This window comes from Pleurodeles waltl, chromosome 7 (genome assembly GCF_031143425.1).
Source record: "Pleurodeles waltl isolate 20211129_DDA chromosome 7, aPleWal1.hap1.20221129, whole genome shotgun sequence".
Classification (NCBI taxonomy): domain Eukaryota; kingdom Metazoa; phylum Chordata; class Amphibia; order Caudata; family Salamandridae; genus Pleurodeles; species Pleurodeles waltl.
This window is the reverse complement of record NC_090446.1, coordinates 411,859,240-411,884,528: the sequence shown is the minus strand read 5'-3', so window position 1 is coordinate 411,884,528 and position 25,289 is coordinate 411,859,240. Positions and strand designations below refer to the sequence as shown.

Below are 25,289 nucleotides of genomic sequence, written 5' to 3'. Positions count from 1 at the left end.
AAGATATGTTGAACCTGCTCCTCATAAACGCTGACAGAGAGAGAGAACGAAGATTGCTTCTGTGGCTACAGGAGTCCAGATCGCCTAGCTCCAGCTCTTCAGGTGAAGACAGTAATACCACTATAAAACCCCATAAAAGGTTAAAATCTTACCAAGGAGGAGAGCAGAAAGGTTTTGTATACCCACCACAGGGAACCTCACAAAAAGGAGACAATTCCCATGGTCTCCGCAGGGCCAGCTGCCTCACAACCATCTACTCAATCCCTGAAGAAAAAGGGGACTCATCACCGTTCTCTTTCTTCTGAACTGTCATCAAAATCCTCTCTTAAAACTCTGTCAACAACAACACCTGTGAGAAAGTAGCCTCTGTCTAGCATGGTTACCCCCACTTTTGGCCTGTTTGTGAGTGTGCATCAGTGTGTTTCTACTGTGTCACTGAGATCCTACTAGCCAGAACCCCAGTGCTCATAGATAAAAACCTATATGTCAGTGTGTTTTGCCTGTCTCAGTGGGATCCTGCTGGCCAGGACCCCAGTGCTCATAGTTTGTGGCCTAATGTGTATGCCTCTGTGGTGCCTAACTCTGTAACTGAGGCTCTGCTAATCAGAACCTCAGTGCTTATGCTCTATCTGCTTGTAAATTTGCCACTGTAGGCCAGTGACTTCATGTACCAATTTCAATTGGCACACTGGACCCCCCTTAAAAGTCCCTAGTATATGGTACCTAGGTACCCAGGGCATTAGGGTTCCAGGAGATCCATATGGGCTGCAGCATTTCTTTTGCCACCCATAGGGAGCTCAGACAAACCCTTGCCCAGGCCTGTCATTGCAGCCTGTGTGAAATATCACACATTTTATTTCACAGCCATTTTCACTGCACTTAAGTAACTTATAAGTCACCTGTATGTCTAACCTTCACTTGCTGAAGGTTAGGTGCAAAGTTACTAAGTGTGAGGGCACCCTTCCACTAGCAAAGGTGCCCCCACATAGTTCAGGGCCATTTCCCCCGGACTTTGTGAGTGCGGGGACGCCATTACACGTGCACTACATATAGGTCAATACCTATATGTAGCTGCACAATGGAAACTCCAAATATGGCCATGTAAGGTGTCTAAGATCATGGAATTGTACCCCCATTCCAAATCTGGTATTGGAGAGTGAATTCCATGCATCCTGGGGGCTCCACTATGGACTCCTAGTACTGCAAAACCAGCTCTCTGAGGCTTGCACTGCAGCTACAGCTCCTACCACATCACAGACTGTGTTCTGCCCTCCTGGGGTCTGAGCACTTCAGTCCTAGGAAGGCAGAACAAAGCATTTCCTCTGAGAGCAGGGTGTTACACCCTCTCCCTTTGAAAATAGGTGTTACAGCCTTGGGAGGGGTAGCCTTCCCCCGCCTCTGGAAATGCTTTGAAGGGCACAGATGGTGCCCTCCTTGCATACTCCAGTCTACACCGGTTCAGGGACCCCTTGACCTCTGCTCTGGCGCGAAACTGGACAAAGGAAAGTGGAGTGACCACTCCCCTGTCCATCACCACCCTAGGGGTGGTGCCCAGAGCTCCTCCAGTGTGTCCCAGACTTCAACCATCTTGCTTTGCAAAGTGTGGGGGCACTCTGGAGGGCTCTGAGTGGCCAGTGCCAGCAGCTGACGCCAGACACCCCTCCTTGTAGGTCCTTGCCTGTTACCTGATAAGGTAGCCTATCCCCCTCTCAGGGCTATTTAGGGTCTCTCCTGTGGGTTCTCTTCAGATTCTACTTGCAAGTTTCTAGCAGGAATCCTCTGCAACTACTAGTTCATCCTCTGACCTCGGATCAACCGCAGCCTGCTCCAGGAACGGCTGTAACAGCAACAAAGTATCCACAAGGGATACTTTTCTTCTGCAACTTCAGCTCCAGCCAGCAACTGCAACAGTTACTACGGTGTGCACGCTCTAAGGAGTCCTATCTTCACCCTGCACCAGAAGGACCGAAGAAATCTCCCATGGGGTGACACAGGCACCCTCTAAGTGGACGACCGGTTGTCTTGGACTTCTCTCACTGCAACGAGCGTGCTTCCTGGAACACAGAGGGTGGACCCCATCGACACAGACTGTCCTGAGGTCCTGCTTTCGCAATTTGGAGGTGGTAAGGCCTTGCCTTCCCCCAAAACGACAGTACCCCTGTGCACCGCGTCTTCTTCACCTCTCTAGGCCTCTGTGCACTATTTGCAAAGTTCCTTCGTGCACAGTCTGGCCCAGGTCCCCCGCACTCTATCCTGCGTCGCTCAATTCGCTGAGTTGTTCTCCTGCGGCGTGGGACCTTCCTTTGTAGTGCTGCACGAATCGCATTTTGCACCGCGTTTGTCCCCATGTCCTGGGACACCCGTGGGTGCTATCTGGTGTTCTAAGGGCTCTCTGAAGTGCTAAGAGCACCCTCTTCCTCCTCACACAGAGTTGAGACCTCAAGGTCCCTCCTGGATCCAGATATTGCCTAGTTGACGCAAAACGCGACTTGTCGGAATCAAGGCTTGTTGGAGGAATCCAGCGCCAAAACTCGCCTTCATCCATCTTCACGACGTTGGACATCCTTTGCATCACGCAGGAACCCGCTGGCATCTTCCTAGGGTGCATTTCTGCAGTCTTCGTACAACCGGGGACTCTTCTTTTGAACCCTCTTAGGGGTTGGCAGGGGCTTCTGTCCTGCCTGGAACTTCTTTCGACTTCTGGACTTGGTCTCCTTCCTTTGCAGGTCTTCAGGACCAGGAATCCACTGTTTGTTGTTTGCAGACTTGGTTGGTTCTTGCAATAATTCCAATCACAAGGTGTAGTGTGTCCTAAGGAAACTTGCAGTACTTTACTTCTGCTTTTCTGGTCTCTGGGGTGGGGTCATTTACTTAACTTTACTGTATTTTTACTCTCCTCGTGATTCTGCACACACTACACTTGTCTAGGGGAGAATTAGGGATTCACATTCCACTTTCTTAGTATATTGTTTGTGTTGCCCCTAGACCTATTTTCTCCCATTGCATTCTATAGCATTTCCTATTGTTTGCACTATCCTATGTCTAATTACTTACCTCATTTTGGTGTCTAGTGTATATATTGTGTATAATACTTACCTCCAGAAGGAGTATTGTCTCTAAGATATTTTTGGTACCGTCACCAAATAAACTACCTTTATTTTTGGTAACTCTGAGGATTGTCTTTACTTGTGTATAAGTACTGTGTAACTATAAGTGGTATTGCATGAGCTTTGCATGTCTCCTAGTTCAGCCTAAGCTGCTCTGCTATAGCTACCTCTATCAACCTAATCTGCTCGAACACTGCTATATTCTACTAGTAGGAGATAACTGGACCTGGTATAAGGTGTAAGTACCCAAGGTGCCCACTACAAACCAGGCCAGCCTCCTACATTCTGCCTTAGACGAAGGAGACTGGATGGTAGCGCTGGACTTGCAGGATGCATATTTTCACATCCCCATCCTGCCAGCCCACAGGCGTTACTTGCGCTTTAAGGTGAGCCACCAACACTTTAAATTTTCCATGCTCCCCTTCGTTCTCACCAGTGCCCCTCAGGTGTTCACCAAAGTGATGGCAGTGGTGGCAGCTCATCTGTGATTGTTAGGGATATCAGTCTTCCCCTAACTCGACGTCTGGCTGTTGAAGGCTCCTACACCGCAGGCTGTCGTCACCCTCCTTCAGACTACGGCGGACCTCCTGCAATCATTGGGGTTCACGATAAACATGCCAAAGTCACACCAGGCTCCATCTCAGAAGCTGCCTTTCACAGGTGGTGTTCTGGACACAGTGCAGTTTTGGGCCTATCCTCCCGAGCTGCGATTCCAGGATATTTAGCTTATGATACCGATGTTTTGGCCTCTATCCTGGATGTCGGCAAGACAGATTCTGAGGCTGTTGGGACTCATGGCTTCCTGCATCCTGTTAGTCAAATATGCCAGATGGCATATGAGGGCTCTGCAATGGGACCTGAGGTTCCAATGGGCACAGCACTTACCGACACGGTTCAGATCTCAGAGGCAACTGCAAAAGACCTGCAGTGGTGGTTTGTGAAATGTGATTGGGTCGAAGGCAGACTCCTCTCCCCTCCCCAACCAGATCTCACAATAGTGACAGACGCGTCACTTCTGGGATGGGGCGGCCATCTGGGAGAGGCGGAGATCGGGGCCTCTGGTCTCCGGCTGAGTTTGGGCTCCATATCAACTTATTGGAGTTCCAGGCGATCTAACTAGTTGTGAAAGGGAAGTTACTGCAGGTGTTAACGGACACCACTACTGCAGTGTGGTACTGCAACAAGCAGGGCGGTGTCTCCGTGCTATAGTTGGGGCAAAAACCAGATTGACTTGGATGCAGCAGGTTGTTATTTTCCAAGTAGTGGACAGCTGATGGTTGACATGCTTTTCCAGCACTTTCGAGAGGGTCGGAAGCAAAGAGATAGGTCTGTAATTGTAAGGATCACCAGAATCAGCCTGGTGTTTCTTCAGCAGTGGCATTTTAGCCTGCTTCCAGAAACGGAGAGCTATAGATGATGACAGAGAGGCATTCAAGAGATTATTGGCTAGGGGATTAATAACATCATCCCCTAAGAACAGAAGGCACCGAGGGTACGGATCGGAGGGAGACCTGACTGAACACTTCAGATTGCTAATAGTAATCCTTCCAGAGATATTGGACCAAACCTGTCCAGCGGAAGGGTTGGGTTGAGAATTAGACTAGGCTGCTGATTGTCCACCATACACTCCTCCACCTGCAAAGAAAGGACGAGACTGACTTGAGTATTTACAGTCTTGTTCTGGAAATAGTGAGCCAGTTGTTGACACCATTTCCCAGTGGGCTCCTGACACCCAAAACAGTCCTCCGGGGACATGGAGGCTTTCACAGTTTTAAAAACTTCTCTAGACTTGTTGCCAGCTTTTATAACCCTTCAACAAAGAAGGATTTTTTTCAGTTTTGATCTCTTTGTAATACTTTTGAACACAGCTTTAGATCTCCACTAAGCTGTTGGGTTGTTTTATCACCTCCGCTGTCTTTCGAGATGTTTGCACTTGCTCTTACTCTCTTTGAGGGAGGTGGTGTACTTGGGACAGGAAGGCTTAGCTCAGCATGACTGCCAACAAAGTTTTGGTGCTAGTTTGCAAGTGATGGAGCCAATCCAAGTGTCCAGCATCTGTATCCACAACTCCTGAGATAGTAGGTTGTCTCTCCTCCAGTGCCCTACAGAACGCCTCTGGCCAGATCTTATGAAAAGCTCTCGACACCCGAGACACCTACCCTCCTTGTGGTTGAATCCTCGTGCCGCAGTCCCTCCTACATTTGCTAAAATAGTGGTCCAACCAGACTAACGGGGTAGTAGTATCCACTTCCAATGTTACATTAGAGAATATTTTATCTAGAACATGTTCTGCTCAATGTGTAGGCTCGAACACAAAGTGGGACAAGGCCAAGGAAGAAATATTCTACCGAAGGGAGACTCCATCCTTCTCCTCAGTGATATCCATATGGAGATTGTAGTCTCTCCAAAGTATAAAGTCAGTGTATCTCAAGGACAAGTGTGTCAAGGTACTGTACAAGGAATTGAGGAAACGACCTGCCAGGAGCGGAGGTCTATAGACTACTTCCCCAAGGTTTGATTACGAGAGAGGGTGAGGCAAAAAACCCGTGCCTCCACTCCTATAAGGCCCCTAATAGGGATTAAAGTGCAGTTGAAATTATCCCTCAAGATCATAAGAGTTGGATCAAAGAACACGTTTTACTGAAACAATCCAGAGCCAGTGGCCTGGCCTTATCATTTTCAGATTCCTGTAGTAGACAGTACGTGCTGATTAAAACGTGCTGTGGACTTGAACCCTACCTAGAGTGGGTAAATAGCCACTGGGAACGATCACTGCGTTCTGTGAGATGGGAACTGTTTGCAGTGCTTAATTTGTGCTTGTTGTATCCGGTGCTGAGCACCGGCACTTATTTTTGAGGGCCGGCGCTTATTCTTCTGCCCCAAGCATTTGCTGCGAGCAAAAGACACACATGGGAAAGACGAGGAAGAGAAAAACGAAAAAGCGTCACAATGGGAGAAAGCAGAAAGCTGCAAGAGTGAGCTGAAGGGGAAGGGAGTGGCTTTACATGTATTGAGGAGGCCCGAGATGGCGTTGGGATTACACTGCCTCCGTATTCCGTGTTCCCAGATCTAATTGCAGCAGCCGCGAGGGCTTTGAGCACCGCACGTTTTTATTTACAAATTAAGCACTGACTGTTTGTTCCCCTCGGGCAGTATGATCCCTCTACTCTTTGTCGCTGTTCTTGTAGCAAAACATTTGACCAAACCACACTGCACTCGCTGTTTTTCTGCATGTTTTATAGGAAAATTGACAATGGGTTTACTTAATCCTGCTCTACGAAAATCTAAGATAAAAAAAATGCAGAGCTGCGTTTTTTTACCTCCATTCATTGCCTACTCAGGACATCTGTTTCAGAATGGGCCTATTTTTAAAGTCTGTCACACTTCGCAATTCTTTGATGTTTTAACTGTATTTACACTTTTATGCTTTTTATATACTGCCATGGAATGTGTTTTTAGCTGATCAATGCGGCCTTAAACTTTGTACTTTTAATGTTAGTCTGTATGTGCTTTTATGGCCAGTGTTCTTCGCCCAAGTACATTTTTTTGATTGATTGAGTTGTTTTTTTCCATGAACTATTTGTAAACTAATGAATAACATGTTACAGTGGATTCTTTGGAAAGTACAGTTTCTGACCTGGAGCCGGGCCCAAACCTGGATCTTTTTCCTGGAGTTTTGAAGCAGCAGTCTTTAACACTTGAACTTTTCCCCAGCCATACAGATAATTTCAGTTCTTCCCAGCGGGTAAATATGAAAATTAATGTTGAATATTGCATGAGCATTGGGTTTACTTAAAAGAATGAGCAGAAGCTAAATGTTGTTTATTTGTTGGAGGCAATTACGATATCAGTTGCAATGGTTCAACAATGTTCAGAGAAAAGTAAACATTTTAAGTCTGTGCACATCAGTATCCTATGAAAACAAAAACCCAAGTCATGACATCTCGCACAGTTAAAGACTTCTAGTCAGCCAAGTTCACAGTTGTTGCTGTTTAAAAGTATGTCCCCTATATCCCTACAAGATCAGGCGCCTCTTTAGACTGCCTATCAAGATGCAATTCCATATATGGTTAAGTATCTGCTCATATTTCTCTTATAGAAAGTACATTTACTAATTACTAAATAATTATTTGTTTAATCTTATAATACAGTGTACAGTAAAACAACTCATCCTAAAATATCATTCTTCCAGTGCATTCATGCAGTATTCCCCCGAAGAGTTAGTGTTGTATCCCACACTGGGGCCACGGAACCTCCACTCTTCTCTGTTGTTTCAGAATAGCAGCACCTTCTACCTTTGTCAGTTTAATAAGTCTACCTTTCATGCGGTTGAGTGGTATTCAAATATTTCCATGCCATAGCAATCCATCTTTCATCAAGCTAGAAGGCTAAATCTAAACGTGTTCATTTTTTTATGTTTTTATTTATTTAAGTATTTATTATTTGTTTAGACCTAGGCATCTGGTCTAAGCAGGCTTGTCAAAAGGTTTTGTTACTTTGGCTCCGTCTTTAAGACTTGCTGTTAAGTGTTTTATATTTTGAAAGTAATTCTTGATCACGGGAAAATCTTTTTGTGCAGGCTCTGTGGCATTGTATATATACAATGGCGTATGTTAAATCAAATTAATCTAGATCAAACATTTTGTGGAAATTCCGGCTAGGAAACTTAAGTTGAAAGCCCATTTGTCAGCATCCAGCAATCCTGTCCTGCAGTGTTGTATGCTTAACACCCCTTCTGTTGCATTATGTAGCAGGGTCACTACTTACGTAGATTGACCCATTGTCACAATATGATTTAATTCCCCATCTGTTGGAGGTCCAATTAGGTCGCAGCCACATATTTGCTGAATCGCCACAATTGGCAATTCTTATTTGAATGTATTATTTAATGAACTAGCAAATGTGTGTATTCAGTTGTACAAATTCCTGATGTTGGGATTTCGGCCCTTGACCATTTGCTAGAATTAGTACTTTGAACCCTCTCTCAAAAACTGGGGCAGAACGATAATGGTAGATGTGGAGGAAATGCCGCATTTACTTTGGCCTACTTGACACACCTTCTGTAGGAGGCTGGGCTGGTTTGTAGTGGGTACCTTGGGTACTTACACCTTACACCAAGTCCAGTTATCCCTTGTTAGTGAATGTGGTAGTGTTCTAGCAGCTTAGGCTGATAGATGTAGCTATAGCAGAGAAGCTTAGGCTGAACTAGGAGGCATGCAAAGCTCCTACTATACCACTTATATCATATAGCACTATTTCATAGGAAACACAATACTCAGAGTTACTAAAAATAAAGTTACTTTATTTTAGTAACAATGTGCCAGAAATATCTCAGAGGATACACTCCCTTAGAAGGTAAGAAAAAAAATACACAAAATATACACACAAACCAAAATCAGGTAAGTAAACAGTTAGAAAAGTAGTGCAAACACTGTAGAATACAATAGGATGTAATAGGCCTAGGGGCAACACAAAGCATATACTCTAAAAGTGGAATGCGAACCACGAATGTACCTCAGGCCTAGTGTAGTGTGTAGAGGGTCGCTGGAAGTGTAAGAAAACACTAAGGGTGTCCAAGATACCCCACTCCAAGTCCTTGAAACGTAGGAATAAAGTTACCCTACTTGCCCAGAAACACAGTAAAGTCGTGATAGGAGATTCTGCAAAGACAACAACGGACTGCAAAGCACTGAAGACGGATTCCTGGACCTGAGGACCTGTAAAGGAAGGGGACCAAGTCCAAGAGTCACACAAGTGTCCAGGGGGGCAGGAGCGCACTAAACCCCACATGAAGGTGCAAACGGGCTGCCTCCGGGTGGAAGAAGCTGAAGATTCTGCAACAGAAGATGCCAGGAACTTCTCCTTTGAACAGATGTCCCAAGATGCAGAGTTGTTTCCACGCAGAAAGACCGCAAACAAGCCTTGCTAGCTGCAAAGGTCGCGGTTGAAGAAAATGGGTGCTGCCCGGGCCCAGGAAGGACCAGGAGGTCGCCGCTTGGAGGAGGAGACAGAGGGGGTGCTCAGCAGCACAGAGAGCCAACGCAGAAGCAGGAGGGACCCGAAGAAGCACCTGAACAGGCGTTCAGAAGATCTGAGCACAGCGGTCATCTCAGCACTACAAAGGAGGGTCCCACGAAGTTGGTGGTCATCTCAGCGAGTTGAGCAATGCAGGACGGAGTGCTGGGGACCTGGGCTATGCTGTGCATGAAGGATTCCTTGCAAAAGTGCACAGAAGCCCTTGCAGCTGCAGTTCACGCAGTACACTGGATTACTGTCTGGCGTGGGAAGGCAAGGACTTACCTCCACCAAATTTGGACAGAAGGACCTCTGTACGGTCGAGGTCACTTGGATCCAGCTCCTGTGTTCCAGGGACCAGGCTCGTCAAGATAAGAAGGGACCCAAAGGACCGGTGATGCAGAAGTTTGGTGCCTGCGTTAGCAGGGGGAAGATTCCGTCGACCCACAGGAGATTTCTTCTTGGCTTCCAGTGCAGGGTGAAGGCAGACAGTCCTCAGAGTATGCACCACCAGGAAAGAGTCGAGAAAGCCAGCAGGATTAGGCGCTACAATGTTGCTGGTAGTCGTCTTGCTACTTTGTTGCGGTTTTGCAGGTGTCTTGGAGCAGTCAGCGGTCGATCCTTGGCAGAAGTCGAAGAGAGAAATGCAGAGGAACTCTGGTGTGCTCTTGCATTCGTTATCTAAGGAGAAACCCACAGAAGAGACCCTAAATAGCCCTCAGAGGAGGATTGCCCACCTAACCAGGTAAGCACCTATCAGGAGGGGTCTCTGGCCACTCAGAGGACTCCATTGTTCCCTCACATCTCTGCATTCAAGATGGCAGAGGTCTGGGACACACTGGAGGAGCTCTGGGCACCACCCCTGGGATGGTGATGGACAGGGGAGTAGTCCCTTCCCTTTGTCCAGTTTCGCACCAGAGCAGGGGCTGGGGGATCGCTGAACCGGTATAGACTGGTTTATGCAAGGAGTGCACCATCTGTGCCCTTCAAAGCATTCCCAGAGGCTACTCCTCTCAGGCCCTTAACACCTATTTCCAAAGGGAGAGGGTGTAACACCCTCTCTCAGAGGAAATCCTTTGTTCTGCCTTCCTGGGCTGGGCTACCCAGACCCCAGGAGGGCAGAAACCTGTCTGAGGGTTTGCGGCAGCGGTAGCTGCTGTGAAAACTCCAGAGCTAGTTTGGCAGTACCTGGGGTCCATGCTGAAGCCCCGGGGATGCATGGGATTGGCACCCCAATTCCATATTTGGCATGGGGGGGACAATTCCATGATCTTAGACATGTTACATGGCCATATTCGGAGTTACCATTGTGAAGCTACATATAAGTACTGACCTATATGTAGTGCACGCGTGTAATGGTGTCCCCGCACTCACAAAGTCTGGGCAAATTGCCCTCAACAATGTGGGGGCACCTTGGCTACTGCCAGGGTGCCCTCACACTTAGTAACCTTGCACCTAACCTTCCCTAAGTGAGGGTTAGACATATAGGTGACTTATAAGTTACTTAAGTGCAGTGTAAAATGACTGTGAAATAACGTGGATGTTATTTCACTCAGGCAGCAGTGGCAGTCCTGTGTAAGAATTGTCTGAGCTCCCTATGGGTGGCAAAAGAAATGCTGCAGCCCATAGTTATCTCCTGGAACCCCAATACCCTGGGTACCTAGGTACCATATACTAGGGAATAATAAGGGTGTTCCAGTGTGTCAATCAGAATTGGTAAAAATGGTCACTAGCCTGCAGTGACAATTTTAAAAGCAGAGAGAGCATAAGCACTGAGGTTCTGGTTAGCAGAGCCTCAGTGACACAGTTAGGCACCACACAGGGAACACATTTAGGCCACAAACTTTGAGCACTGGGGTCCTGGCTGGCAGGATCCCAGTGAGACAGGCAAAAACAAACTGACACACAAATAAAAATGGGGGTAACATGCCAGGCAAAATGGTACTTTCCTACACTCCGTCACTCCACTGGAGATTTCTTTGGTCCTTCTGGTGCAGGATGAAGACAGGGAGTCCCCAGAGCATGCACACCATGGAAACTGTTGCAGTTGCTGACTTGGAGATGAGGTTGCTGAAGAAAAGTGTCTCTTGTAGACACTTTGTTGCAGTTACAGCGTTTCTTGGAGCAGGCTGCAGTTGATCCGAGGTCAGAAGAGTCTGAACTTGTTGAAGAGGATTCCTGAAGGAAACTTACAAGCAGAATGTGAAGAGAACCCACAGGAGATACCCTAAGTAGCCCTGAGAGGGGGATTGGCCACCTTAACAGGTATGGACCTATCAGGAGGGGTCTCTGACGTCACCTGCTGGCACTGGCCACTCAGAGCCCTCCAGAGTGCCCCCACACCATGCAAAGCAAGATGGCTGAAGTCTGGGACACACTGGAGGAGCTCTGGGCACCTCCCCTGGTAGGTACTGGTCAGGGGAGTGGTCACTCCCCTTTCCTTTGTCCAGTTTCCTGCCAGAGCAGGGGAGAAGGGGTCCCTGAACCGGTGTAGACTGGTTTATTCAAGGAGAGCACCATCTGTGCCCTTCAAAGCATTTCCAGAGGTTGGGGGAGGCTACCCCTCCCCAGCCTGTAACACATATTTCCAAAGGGAGAGGATGTAACATCCTGATGCTCTTTGATGGCACCCATCTCTTTGGAGACAAAGCGGACTCAGCGCTCGAGTGCTTTATGGAGTCCAGGGCTACGTCTCGGACTGGCAGCTCCTCCTGGCCCCCCTCCGTCCGCTTTTTGCCCCTTTTGTGGCTAAGGAAGGGGCACCTAACCACCTCCACGTCCCACCAGCCACCGAGCCACACATGCTGCACAGCCTCTGCATGGCCACGAATGTGGGATCCCATGTGCTCATGGATCAGGGATCCAGCTGTCCGCCCAGTCTACCACTGCCTCCGCTGCAGCCTCCAAACCTTCCTAGTGTGTCGCTCCATCCCAGACCAGTTGGAGGCAGGATTCACCATCACCTGCCCACTGGGAATCCATCACGACGGACAGGTGGATTTTGCAAATAGTCCATAGGTGCTACTCCCTCCCCTTCAAGACTACCCCTCTGGTCATGCCACCATCTTACAGTTGAATACCAGAGGATCACTTGGCATTTCTACAAGAGGAGGTTACGACTCTCTTGGGCAAGGGAGCCATAGAGAGGGTCTCTATGCCGGAAGAAGTTGGTGTTTGTTATTCCCGCTACTTTCTGGTGCCCAAAAAGGACAAAGGCCTTTGTCCTATCCAAGACCTCCAGGCCCTCAATCTCTTCCTCAGAAAGAGAAGTTCAAAATGCTCACTCTGGCTCAGATCATATCTGCCCTGGTCCTGGGAGACTGAATGGGTAGCGTTGAACTTGCAGGAAGCCTACTTCCACATTCCCGTCCTGCCTGCCCACAGAGGTTACTTGCGGTTTGTGGTAGGTCACAAGCACTTTTCGTTGACCGTGCTCCCCATTGGCCTTAACATTGCCCCTCGGGTGTTCACAAAAGTGATGGCGGTAGTCGCAGGTTAGGGGTTTCAGTTTTCCTCCTACCTCCACTACTGGCTGTTGAAGGCGAGCTCGCCTCAGGCTGTCATTTCCCACCTTCAGACTACTGCAAGCCTCTTGCATTTGCTGGGGTCTTCTGTAAATGTGCCAAAGTCACACCTGACTCCATCTAAGACGCTCCACCTCATTGTTGCTGTTCTGTATACCGAGGGGTTTTGGGCCTATCCTGTCGAGCAGTGAGTGCATGAAATTCAGGCTATGAAAACAATGTTTCACCTTCTATCTGGGATTTCCGTTAAACTGACTCTGCTGCTGCTGAGCTTCATTGCTTCCTGCACCCTGATGGTGACACATGCCATATGGTGTATGTGGCTCTGCAGCGGGACCTGAAGATTCAGTGGGCACAGCATCAAGGGAATCTCTCTGACATGGTCTAGATCTCAGAGGGAATTGAGAAAGATCTGCAGTACTAGCTTTCAAATAGAGATTGAGTAAGAGGCAGATCACTCTCCCATCCCCAACCAGATCTCACAGTAGTGACAGATGTCTTACTCCTGGGATGTCGCGGCCACATGAGGGAAACATTGATAAGAGGACTCTGGGCTCTGCGAAGTCCGGCGTCCACCTCAGTCTTCTGGAACTCTGTGTGATCCGGCTTGCATTGAAAGCATTCCTTCTCTCTCTTCAAGGGAAGGTGGTGCAGATGTTCACGCACACAACCATCATGTGGTACTGCAACAAGCGGGGTGGAGTGGGGCTGTGGACCCTTTGTCAAGAGGCTCTGCGTCTCTGGACATGACTGGAACATCAGGGCATTTCCCTGGTGGTTCAGCATCTAGCAGGCTCTCTGAACACCAAAACAAACAGTCATCCATCACGAATGGTGTCTCCATCCAGTGGTGGCACAAGGTCTCTTTCAGCAGTGGGGAGAGCCTTGGTTAGAACTGTTCGCCTCCACAGAGAACATGCAATGTCAGCTGCTTTGCGCGTTGGAGTTTCCAAGGTGGCACTCGCTCGGAGACGCTTTTCGTCTTGAGTGGAACTCCGGCCTCCTTTACGCCTTTCCTCCAATACCACTTCTGCCCAGGGTTCTGAAGATGATCAAGAATGACCGGCCCAGGTAATCCTTGTGGCTCTGGACTGGGCATAAAGAGTATAGTATGCTGAGATTCTCAGCATGGCCGTCGATCCTCCGATCAGACTGCCCCTTCGGGAGGATCTTCTATTGCAGCAGCAGGGGACGGTTCTCCACCCAAACCTGTCCAGTCTCCGCCTCCTTGTGTCGAGATTGAGCAGCAGCAAATTACAGCTGTCAACCTGAGGAGACGCCTCAGCTTCTATGTCCCCACCCGCCACCTGCGCTCCTCTGGCCTCGCACTTGCTGCTGTCCCTCACATCCGCCGCTCCACGGCGGGTGGGAGATCTTTCTCCTTCCTGGCGGCCAAGACCTGGAACTCCCTCCCCACCAGCCTCACTACCACCCAGGACGACTCCACTTTCCGGAGACTCCTAAAGACCTGGCTGTTCGAGCAGCGTTAACCCCCCCTTTTTTCCCCTAGCGCCTTGAGACCCGCACGGGTGAGTAGCGCGCTTTATCAATGTTAATGATTTGATTTGATTTGATTTAGTGTGTCCTAAGGAAACTTGCAGTACTTTACTCCTGCTTTTCTGGGCTCTGGGGTGGGGTAATTTACTTACCTTCACTGTATTCTTAGTCTCCCAGCGATTCTGCACACACTACACTTGTCTAGGAAGGAATTTGTGATTCTCATTCCACCTTCTTAGTATATGGTTTGTGTTGCCCCGAGACCTATTTTCTCTTGTTGCAATCTATAGCATTTCCTATTGTTTTAAGGGTTCTATGACTATTGACTTGTCAAATTTTGGTGTCTAGTGTATATATTGTGTATAATACTTACCTCCAGAAGGAGTATTGTCTCTAAGATATTTTTTGTACTGTCAGCCAAATAAATACCTTTATTTTTGGTAACACTGAGTATTGTCTTTACTTGTGTATAAGTACTATGTAACTATAAGTGGAATTGCATGAGCTTGGCATGTCTCCTAGTTCAGCCTAAGCTGCTCTGCTATAGCCATCTCTAGCAGCCTAGGCTGCTAGAACACTACTACATTTTACTAATAAGGGATCCCACTACAAACCAGGCCAGCCTCCTATACTTAGTTTATGGTTTGGTCTTCCCCTAAGTCCTTCACTATTTGCTATCGTCTTTACTATTTGCTATTGCTTCCTATGCTAATCACTGACTTCTAATGTGTTCATGATAATGTGTTTTCTCACCTCCTAGTGGAGTAAATGTCAGACATTGGCTCTGTATATACTATCTCAAAGTGAGAGATAGTGTGCACAGAGTCCAAGGGTTCCCCTTAGAGGTTGATAGTGGCAAAATTAGATAATACTAATGCTCTATTTTGTGGTAGTGTGGTCGAACAGTAGGCTTATCACAGGGTAGCGTTAAGCATTTGTTGTACACACACAGGCAATAAATGAGGAACACACACTCAAAGACTTAATCCAGGCTAATAGGTTTTATACAGAAAAATATATTTTCTAAATTTCTTTCAGAACCTCAAGATTCAAATTAAGTACATAAAATGCAAGGTACTTCACACAGGAAAGTATAGAACTTTGATTTAAAATAGCAGTACACACAGTTTTGGTTAAAATGGCAATAAGCTATTTTATAAGTGGACACAGTGCGAAAATCAACAGTTCATGGGGAAGGTAAGTTAGGTTAGGTTTCTCAGGTAAGTAAAGCACTTACACAGTCAGTCTCCTGGGCATAGGCAGCCCACCGTTAGGGGTTCAAGGCAACCCTAAAGCCACAGCACCAGCAACACAGGGCCGGTCAGGTGCAGAGGTCAAAGAAGGGCCCAAAACACATAAGCGCCTATGAAGAACAGGGGTGCTGGGCTGGGCTAGGATGAGGGCTGCCTGTTGGTCACTCCTGCACTGGTAGGTTTTTACTCTCGGTCATGGTGGCTGCAGGTGCAGTGTTTGGTCCAGGCGTCGGGTTCCTTTGTTACCAGGCAGTTGCGTTCAGGGGGAGCCCCTGGATCCTCTCTGCAGGCGTCACTGTGGGAGTGCAGGTGGGTCAACTCAGGGTGTCCACGTCGTTGGAATCGCCTGGGATTCCTCTCTGCGGTGTTTGTTCTCCTGGACTCGAGCCAGGAGCATCGGCTGCAGATTGTGAAGACTTACACTTCTGGCGGGAAGTGAGAATCTCTTTTAAATTGGTTTCAAAGTTACAAAGTTGTTGCAGTTTTTGAACAGTGCTGCTGTTTCTTGGTCCTTTAGGTGCAGGGCCATCCTCAGAGGTCACTGGTCCCGCTCGATACATCACTGTGCAGGTTCTTTGGGTCTGGAGACAGGCTGGTAGGGCTGGGGCCAAGTGAGTTGGTGCCTCGGTCGTCTCTGCGGGGCTTTCAGGTCAGCAGTCCTTATTCTTTCTTCAGGTTGCAGGAATCTGATTTCTTGGGTTCAGGGTCGCCCCTAAATACTGAATTTAGGGGTGTGTTTAGATCTGGGGGGCAGTAGCCAATGGCTACTGTCCTTGAGGGTGGCTACATCCTCCTTGTGCCTCCTCCCTGAGGGAAGGGGGCACATCCCTATTCCTATTGGGGTAATCCTCCAAAACCAAGATGGAGAATTTCTAAAGGCAGGGGTCACCTCATCTCAGGGCACCTTAGGTGCTGTCCTGACTAGTGGGTGACTCCTCCTTGTATTTCTCATTATCTCCTCCAGGATTGCCGCCAAAAGTGGGGGCTGTGTTCGGAGTGGCGGGATCTCCACTAGCTGGGATGTCCTGGGGTGCTGTAACAAAGGCAGGAGTCTTTGAGGCTCACCGTCAGGTATTACAGTTCCTGCAGGGGAAGGTGAGAAGCACCTCCACTCAGTGCAGGCTTTGTTTCTGGCCACAGAGTGACAAAGGCCCTCACCCCGCGTGGCCAGAAACTCGTCTGGTTGTGGCAGGCTGGCACAAACTGGTCAGCCTAACACTAGGAGTCGGATTAACTTGTGGGGGGCATCTCTAAGATGCCTTCTGTGTGCATTTTGCAATAAATACCACACTGGCATCAGTGTGCATTTATTGTGCTGAGAAGTTTGATACCAAACTTCCCAGATTTCATTGTAGCCTTTATGGAACTGTGGAGTTCGTATTTGACAAACTCCCAGACCATATTCTCTTTATGGCTACCCTGCACTTACAGTGTCTAAGGTTTTGCTTAGACACTGTAGGGGCATAGTGCTCGTGCAACAATGCCCTCACCTGTGGTAATGTGCACCCTGCCTTAGGGCTATAGGGCCTTCTAGAGGGGTGACTTACCTATGCCACAGGCAGTCGGTTAAGGGCATGGCACTCTGAGGGGAGTTCCATGTCGACGTAGTCATTTTCTCCCCACTAGCACACACAAGCTCTGAGGCAGTGTGCATGTGCTGAGTGAGGGGTCCCCAGGGTGGCATAATACATGCTGCAGCCCTTAGAGACCTTCTTTGGCCACAGGGCCCTTGGTACCAGGGTTACCAGTTATAAGGGATTTATCTGTGTGCCAGGGCTGTGCCAATTGTGGGAACAAAGGTACAGTTTAGGGAAAGAACACTGGTGCTGGGGCCTGTTTAGGAGGGTCCCAGTACACTTTCAATCATAACTGGCATCAATAAAATTCAAGAAGTTAAAGGGGTAACTATGCCAAGGAAGGCATTTCCTTACACATCCCCCCCCCCCCCCAATCCCAAATAAAAAAGAGGAAGGGGCTAACCTTTCCCAAGAGAGTCTTCATTTTCTAAGTGGAAGAACCTGGAAAGGCCATCAGCATTGGCATGGGCAGTCCCAGGTCTGTGTTCCACTACAAAGTCCATTACCTTTAGGGATATGGACCACCTCAACAGTTTGCATCAGCCATCTGAGAGGTCTGTGGTCAGTTTGAACTGTGAAGTGAGTACTGAAACGGTATGGTCTCAACTTATTCAGGGACCAAACCACAGCAAAGTCCTCCCTTTCAATGGCACTCCAACGCTGCTCCCTGGGGAGTAACCTCCTGCTAATAAAAGCAACAGGCTGATCACTGTCATCATCATTTGTTTGGGACAGGACTGCTCCTGTCCCACGCTCAGAGGCATCAGTCTGCACAATGAACTGCTTTGAATAATTTGGACCTTTCAAAACTGGTGCTGTACACATAGTTTGCTTATGGTTGTCAAAGGGCTTTTGACAGCCTAAGGTCCAGTTAACTTTCTTGGGCATTTTCTTGGAGGTCAGTTCTGTGGGGGTGCCACGATGGATCCATATCCCTTCACAAACCTCCTGTAGTTCTCAGTGAAGCCAAGGAATGCCCTGACTTGAGTCTCGGTTTTTGGAGCTTCTAGTCCAGGTTAGTCTGGATCTTGGGTTGGAGTGGCTGAACTTGGCCTCCACCTACAAGGTGTCCTAAGTAAACCACAGTTCTCTGCCATATCTGGCATTCAGATGCCTTGATAAAGAGGCCTGCTGCTTGCAGGGCCTGCAAAACCTTCCTCAGGTGGACCAGGTGATCCTGCCAGTTGGAGCTAAAGACAGCAATATCATCTAGATATGCTGCACTAAAGGACTCCAAGCCAGCAAGGACTTGATACACCAACCTTTGGAAAGTGGCAGGGGCATTCTTTAAGCCAAAGAGCATCAAAGTAAACTGGTAATGCCCATCAGGTGTAGAGAATGCTGTCTTTTCTTTCGCTCCAGGGGTGCTATTTTAATTTGCCAGTACCCTGCTGTCAAAGCAAAGGTACTTACAAATTTGTCTGCACCTAATGTGTCAATTAGCTCATCCCCCCTTGGGATGGGGTGAGCAGCTGTCTTGGTGACAGAGATAAGCCCTCTGTAGTCCACACAAAACCTCTTCTCTCTCTTTCCATCTTTGTTGTGAGGTTTGGGGACCAAGACCACTGGGCTAGCCCAGGGACTGTCAGAGTGCTCTATCACTCCCAACTCCAGCATCTTGTGGACTTCCACTTTGATGTTTTCTTTGACTTGGTCAGACTGTCTGAATATTTTATTCTTGACAGGCATACTGTCTCCTGGGTCCACATCATGGGTACACAAGTGGGTCTGACCAGGGGCCAAGGAAAAGAGCTCAGCAAACTGCTGGAGGACATTCCTGAAGTCAGCTTGCTGTTGGCCAGAGAGGGTGTCTGAATAGACAACTCCATATAATGAGCCACCATCAGGGTCAGTAGAGAGGAGATCAGGGAGAGGTTCACTCTCTGCTTCCTGGTCTTCATCTGTAACCATTAACATGTTTACATCTGCCCTGAGAGTTTAAGGCGGTTAACATGGATCACCCTCTAGGGGGTCTTGCTAGTGCCCAGGTCTGCCAGGTAGCTGACTTGACTCTCTTTCTCTAGCACTGGGTAAGGGCCACACCATTTGTCCTGAAATGCCCTGGGAGCCACAGGCTCCAGAACCCAGACTTTCTGCCCTGGCTGAAACTCAACCATGGCAGCCTTTTGGTCATACCACATCTTCTGGAGCTGTTGGCTGGCCTCAAGGTTTTTACTTGCCTTTTACACGTAATCTGCCATCCTTGATCGTAGGCCTAGTACATAGTCCACCACATCTTGTTTAGGCTCATGGAGAGGTCTCTCCCAGCCTTCTTTTACAAGTGCTAGTGGTCCCTTTACAGGATGGCCAAACAGAAGCTCAAAGGAGGAAAACCCTACTCCCTTCTCTGGCACCTCTCTGTAGGCGAAGAGCATGCATGGCTAGAGGACATCCCATCTCCTTTTGAGTTTTTCAAGGAGCCCCATGATCATGCCCTTCATTCTCTTTTTAAATCTCACTACAAGACCATTGGTTTGTGGATGGTATGGTGTGGTGAACTTGTAAGTCACCCCATATGCATTCCACATGTGTTTTAGGTAAGCTGACATGAAGTTGGTACCTCTGTCAGAAAGCACCTCCTTAGGAAATCCCACACTGGTAAAAACACCTATGCGTGCGTGTAGGAAAGTACCATCTTGCCTGGCATGTTACCCCCATTTTTCACTGTATATATGTTGTTTTAGTTGTATGTGTCACTGGGACCCTGGTAACCCAGGGCCCCAGTGCTCATAAGTGTGCCTGTATGTGTTACCTGTGTAGTGACTAACTGTCTCACTGAGGCTCTGCTAATCAGAACCTCAGTGGTTATGCTCTCTCATTTCTTTCCAAATTGTCACTGACAGGCTAGTGACCATTTTTACCAATTTACATTGGCTTACTGGAACACCCTTATAATCCCCTAGTATATGGTACTGAGGTACCCAGGGTATTGGGGTTCCAGGAGATCCCTATGGGCTGCAGCATTTCTTTTGCCACCCATAGGGAGCTCTGACAATTCTTACACAGGCCTGCCACTGCAGCCTGAGTGAAATAACGTCCACGTTATTTCACAGCCATTTTACACTGCACTTAAGTAACTTATAAGTCACCTATATGTCTAACCTTTACCTGGTAAAGGTTAGGTGCAAAGTTACTTAGTGTGAGGGCACCCTGGCACTAGCCAAGGTGCCCCCACATTGTTCAGAGCCAATTCACTGAACTTTGTGAGTGCGGGGACACCATTACACGCGTGCACTACATATAGGTCACTACCTATATGTAGCTTCACCATGGTAACTCCGAATATGGCCATGTAACATGTCTATGATCATGGAATTGCCCCCTCTATGCCATCCTGGCATTGTTGGTACAATTCCATAATCCCAGTGGTCTGTAGCACAGACCCTGGTACTGCCAGACTGCCCTTCCTGGGGTTTCTCTGCAGCTGCTGCTGCTGCCAACCCCTCAGACAGGCATCTGCCCTCCTGGGGTCCAGCCAGGCCTGGCCCAGGATGGCAGAACAAAGAACTTCCTCTGAGAGAGGGTGTGACACCCTCTCCCTTTGGAAAATGGTGTGAAGGCAGGGGAGGAGTAGCCTCCCCCAGCCTCTGGAAATGCTTTGTTGGGCACAGAGGTGCCCAATTCTGCATAAGCCAGTCTACACCGGTTCAGGGACCCCTTAGCCCCTGCTCTGGCGCGAAACTGGACAAAGGAAAGGGGAGTGACCACTCCCCTGACCTGCACCTCCCCTGGGAGGTGTCCAGAGTTCCTCCAGTGTGCTCCAGACCTCTGCCATCTTGGAAACAGAGGTGCTGCTGGCACACTGGACTGCTCTGAGTGGCCAGGGCCACCAGGTGACGTCAGAGACTCCTTGTGATAGGCTCCTTCAGGTGTTAGTAGCCTTTCCTCTCTCCTAGGTAGCCAAACCCTCTTTTCTGGCTATTTAGGGTCTCTGTCTCTGGGGAAACTTTAGATAACGAATGCATGAGCTCAGCCGAGTTCCTCTGCATCTCCCTCTTCACCTTCTGATAAGGAATCGACCGCTGACCGCGCTGGAAGCCTGCAAACCTGCAACATAGTAGCCAAGACGACTACTGCAACTCTGTAACGCTGATCCTGCCGCCTTCTCGACTGTTTTCCTGCTTGTGCATGCTGTGGGGGTAGTCTGCCTCCTCTCTGCACCAGAAGCTCCGAAGAAATCTCCCGTGGGTCGACGGAATCTTCCCCCTGCAACCGCAGGCACCAAAAAGCTGCATCTCCGGTCCCTTGGGTCTCCTCTCAGCACGACGAGCGAGGTCCCTCGAATCCAGCGACACCGTCCAAGTGACCCCCACAGTCCAGTGACTCTTCAGCCCAAGTTTGGTGGAGGTAAGTCCTTGCCTCACCTCGCTGGGCTGCATTGCTGGGAACCGCGACTTTGCAAGCTACTCCGGCCCCTGTGCACTTCCGGCGGAAATCCTTCGTGCACAGCCAGGCCTGGGTCCACGGCACTCTAACCTGCATTGCACGACTTTCTAAGTTGGTCTCCGGCGACGTGGGACTCCTTTGTGCAACTTCGGCGAGCACCGTTTCACGCATCCTCGTAGTGCCTGTTTCTGGCACTTCTCCGGGTGCTACCTGCTTCAGTGAGGGCTTCTTGTCTTGCTCGACGTCCCCTCTCTCTGCAGGTCCAATTTGCGACCTCCTGGTCCCTCCTGGGCCCCAGCAGCGTCCAAAAACGCCAAACGCACGATTTGCATGTAGCAAGGCTTGTTGGCGTCCATCCGGCGGGAAAACACTTCTGCACGACTCTCCAAGGCGTGAGGGATCCATCCTCCAAAGGGAAAGTCTCTAGCCCTTGTCGTTCCTGCAGTATTCACAGTTCTTTAGCCTAGAAAGAGCTTCTTTGCACCAACCGCTGGCATTTCTTGGGCATCTGCCCATCTCCGAGCTGCTTGTGACTTTTGGACTTGGTCCCCTTGTTCCACAGGTACCTTCAGACAGGAATCCATCGTTGTTGCATTGCTGATTTGTGTTTTCCTTGCATTCTCCCTCTAACACGACTATTTTGTCCTTAGGGGAACTTTGGTGCACTTTGCACTCACTTTTCAGGGTCTTGGGGTGGGTTATTTTGCTAACTCTCACTATTTTCTAATAGTCCCAGCGACCCTCTACAAGGTCACATAGGTTTGGGGTCCATTCGTGGTTCGCATTCCACTTCTGGAGTATATGGTTTGTGTTGCCCCTATCCCTATGTTTCCCCATTGCATCCTATTGTAACTATACATTGTTTGCACTGTTTTCTAAGACTATACTGCATATTTTTGCTATTGTGTATATATATCTTGTGTATATTTCCTATCCTCTCACTGAGGGTACACTCTAAGATACTTTGGCATATTGTCATAAAAATAAAGTACCTTTATTTTTAGTATAACTGTGTATTGTGTTTTCTTATGATATTGTGCATATGACACTAAGTGGTACTGTAGTAGCTTCACACGTCTCCTAGTTCAGCCTGAGCTGCTTTGCTAAGCTACCATTATCTATCAGCCTAAGCTGCTAGACACCCTATACACTAATAAGGGATAACTGGGCCTGGTGCAAGGTGCAAGTACCCCTTGGTACTCACTACAAGCCAGTCCAGCCTCCTACAGTGCTTTAGCTTCTTCAGGAGCAGTAGTGGACCTAAGTGGGATTGCCTCGGGGTACCTGGTAGCATGAACCACTACTACCAAGATATATTGGTTCCCTGACGCTTTGGGAGGTTCAAGTGGACCCACTATGTCCACTCCCACTCTCTCATAGGGGACCCCCACCACTGGCAGTGGAATGAGGGGGCTCGTTAGATGGCCACCTGTCTTACCACCGGCTTGACAGGTGACACGGGAGATGCAAAACTCACTTACCTTCTGGGACATATTGGGCCAAATGAAATGGTTGACTAATCTCTCCCAAGTCTTGGTTTGTCCCAAATGCCCAGCAAGGGGAATGTCATGGGCTAAGGTCAGAATGAACTCCCTAAACACCTGAGACACTACCACTCTCCTAGTGGCACCAGGTTTGGGATCACTTGCCTCAGAGTAAAGGAGTCTTTCTTCCCAATAGACCCTGTAGGTTCCACTGACACTGGGTTCCAGTTCCTTTTCCTTGCTCAGGTGCTTGCTCTCTCAGGCCTTCAAGAGAGGGACAGCTATTTTGTCCCTTACACAGTTGCTCCCTTGAGGGTCCCCCGGGCCCTAGAGCACAACCTGATAAGGCTCCAGCTCCATGGACTCAGTTCCCTCAGGGGATAGGACATCTTCCTGGGAAGAGAGGTTATTTTTCTTGTGCCATGTAGAAGCTGGTTCCCCAGTCTTCTTTCCTTTTCTCTTGGAAGGTTGTGCCATTATTCCAGACTCCAACACTTCTTTTTCACCTTGTGCTCTGCTCTGTGCCCTTGTCTTGACCCATACCAGTTCAGGGATACCCAGCATGGCTGCATGGGTCTTGAGCTCTACCTCAGCCCATGCTGAGGACTCCAGATCATTCCCTAGCAGACATTCTACTGGAATTGCAGAGGAGAGTACCACCTGTTTCAGGCCAGTGACCCCTCCCCATTCTAAAGTTACCATTGCCATGGGATGGACTTTAGTTTGATTGTCTGCATTGGTGACTGGATATGTCAGTCCAGGCAAGTACTGTCCTGGGGAAACCCGTTTGTCTGTCACCATTGTGACACTGGCACTTGTATCCTTCAGGGCTTCTAATCTAGTCCCATTGATTAAGAGCTGCTGCCTGTATTTTTGTATGTTAGGTGGCCAGGCAGCAAGTGTGGCTAAATCCACCCCACCCTCAGAGACTAATGTAGCTTCAGTGTGAACCCTGATTTGCTCTGGGCACACTGTTGATCCCACCTGGAGACTGGCTATTCCATTACTAACTGGAGTAGTATTTGTTGTCGGACTTTTCTTTGGACAGGCCTTGTCTCCAGTTAGGTGTCCATGCTGTCTACAGTTTTGACACTAGGCCTTCTTGGGATCAAAGTTTTTACCCTTATACCCATTTGTGGACTGTGAAGAGGCTCGGGCTCACCCTCCTGAGCAGGTTTTGTGGCCCTGTAGAAGACTCTTTACTTTTGCCCTTGGATGTCTCACCACTCTTCCCCTGGGGAGGCTTTGTGACCCCTTTCTTTTGGTCACCCCCTGTGGAAGTCTTGGTCACCGTAGCCTTGACCCAGTGGTCTGCCTTCTTTCCCAATTCTCGGGGAGAAATTGGACCTAGGTCTACCAGATGCTGATGCAGTTTGTCATTGAAGCAATTACTTAACAGATGTGCTTTCATAAGCAAGCTATTCAGCCCATCATAATCATTTACACCACTGCCAGATATCCACCCATCTAGTGTTTTGACTGAGAAGTCAACAAAATCAGCCCAGGTCTGGCCTGAGGATTTTTGAGCCCCCCCTGAACCTAATCCTGTACTCCTTAGCTGAGAATCCAAAGCCCTCAATCAGGGTAGCCTTCATGAGGTCATAAGATTCTGCATCTTTACCAGAGAGTGTGAGGAGTCTATCCCTACACTTTCTAGTGAACATTTCCCAAAGGAGAGCTCACCAGTGAGATCTGCTTACTTTTCTGGTTGCACAAGCCCTCTCAAAAGCTGTGAACCACTTGGTGATGTCATCATCTTCATATTTAGTTACAATCCCTTTGAGGATTGCTAGGATGTCAGTATTCTCTCTGACCCTATTTATGTTGCTGCCACCATTGATGGGACTTTTCTTTCCCTTTCTATGGCTAGGAGCTGCTTCGCCAAAGCAAATCTCTTGGCCATCCTGGCTAACAGGATGTCGTCTTCATTGAGGCTGTTCTCAATGCTCACAGAGGCACTGGACTCCCCTGTGTAAGAACCAGGCTCTCGGACTATGATTTTTTCTTCTGGGAACCTTGTCTTCCCTATTTAGGACAGGAGGGGGGAGTTCTTCCTCCTGTTCACTAATTTCCCCTTCTGAGGGAGCAACCTCCACATCAGAGGGGTGGTCCCTCGTGACCTCTGCCAGGAGCTCCTGGAGCTTTGCCTTGGTGGGGTTGGACACAGTCTTTATCTTGTTTGTCTTACAGAGAAACCTTAACTCTGACATCCCTAGATGCAGGTAGGGTGTGAGGTTGAGTTCCATTACTGTCTCATCTGTGTGACTAATTATCACTCTAAAAGTTGGGATTACTTTTTAAGAATCTAAAAACTAGTTCTAAAACTTAAATCCAAACTTTTACAAACCTTTAAACTCTAAAAGAAATGCTAGCAGGGACTTACACAAGGCCCTAGCAGCCAAGATCCTGGAGAAGCATGTCAATTCTTAACTAACCTGCTACCTCT

The 25,289-nt window shown here is 48.5% G+C and overlaps 1 protein-coding gene across 4 annotated transcripts in view; it reads left to right on the top strand.

Moving 5' to 3' along the window:
* The window catches only part of RALGAPB (Ral GTPase activating protein non-catalytic subunit beta), a 1,713,320-nt gene that overhangs the window by 1,464,067 nt on the left and 223,964 nt on the right, over positions 1–25,289 (top strand). For all 4 annotated transcript variants that reach the window (XM_069243900.1, XM_069243898.1, XM_069243901.1 and 1 more), the window contains one exon: positions 6,716–6,852. In XM_069243900.1, coding sequence (XP_069100001.1) covers positions 6,716–6,852 — 137 coding nt within the window. The remainder of the gene's footprint in view (positions 1–6,715; positions 6,853–25,289) is intronic.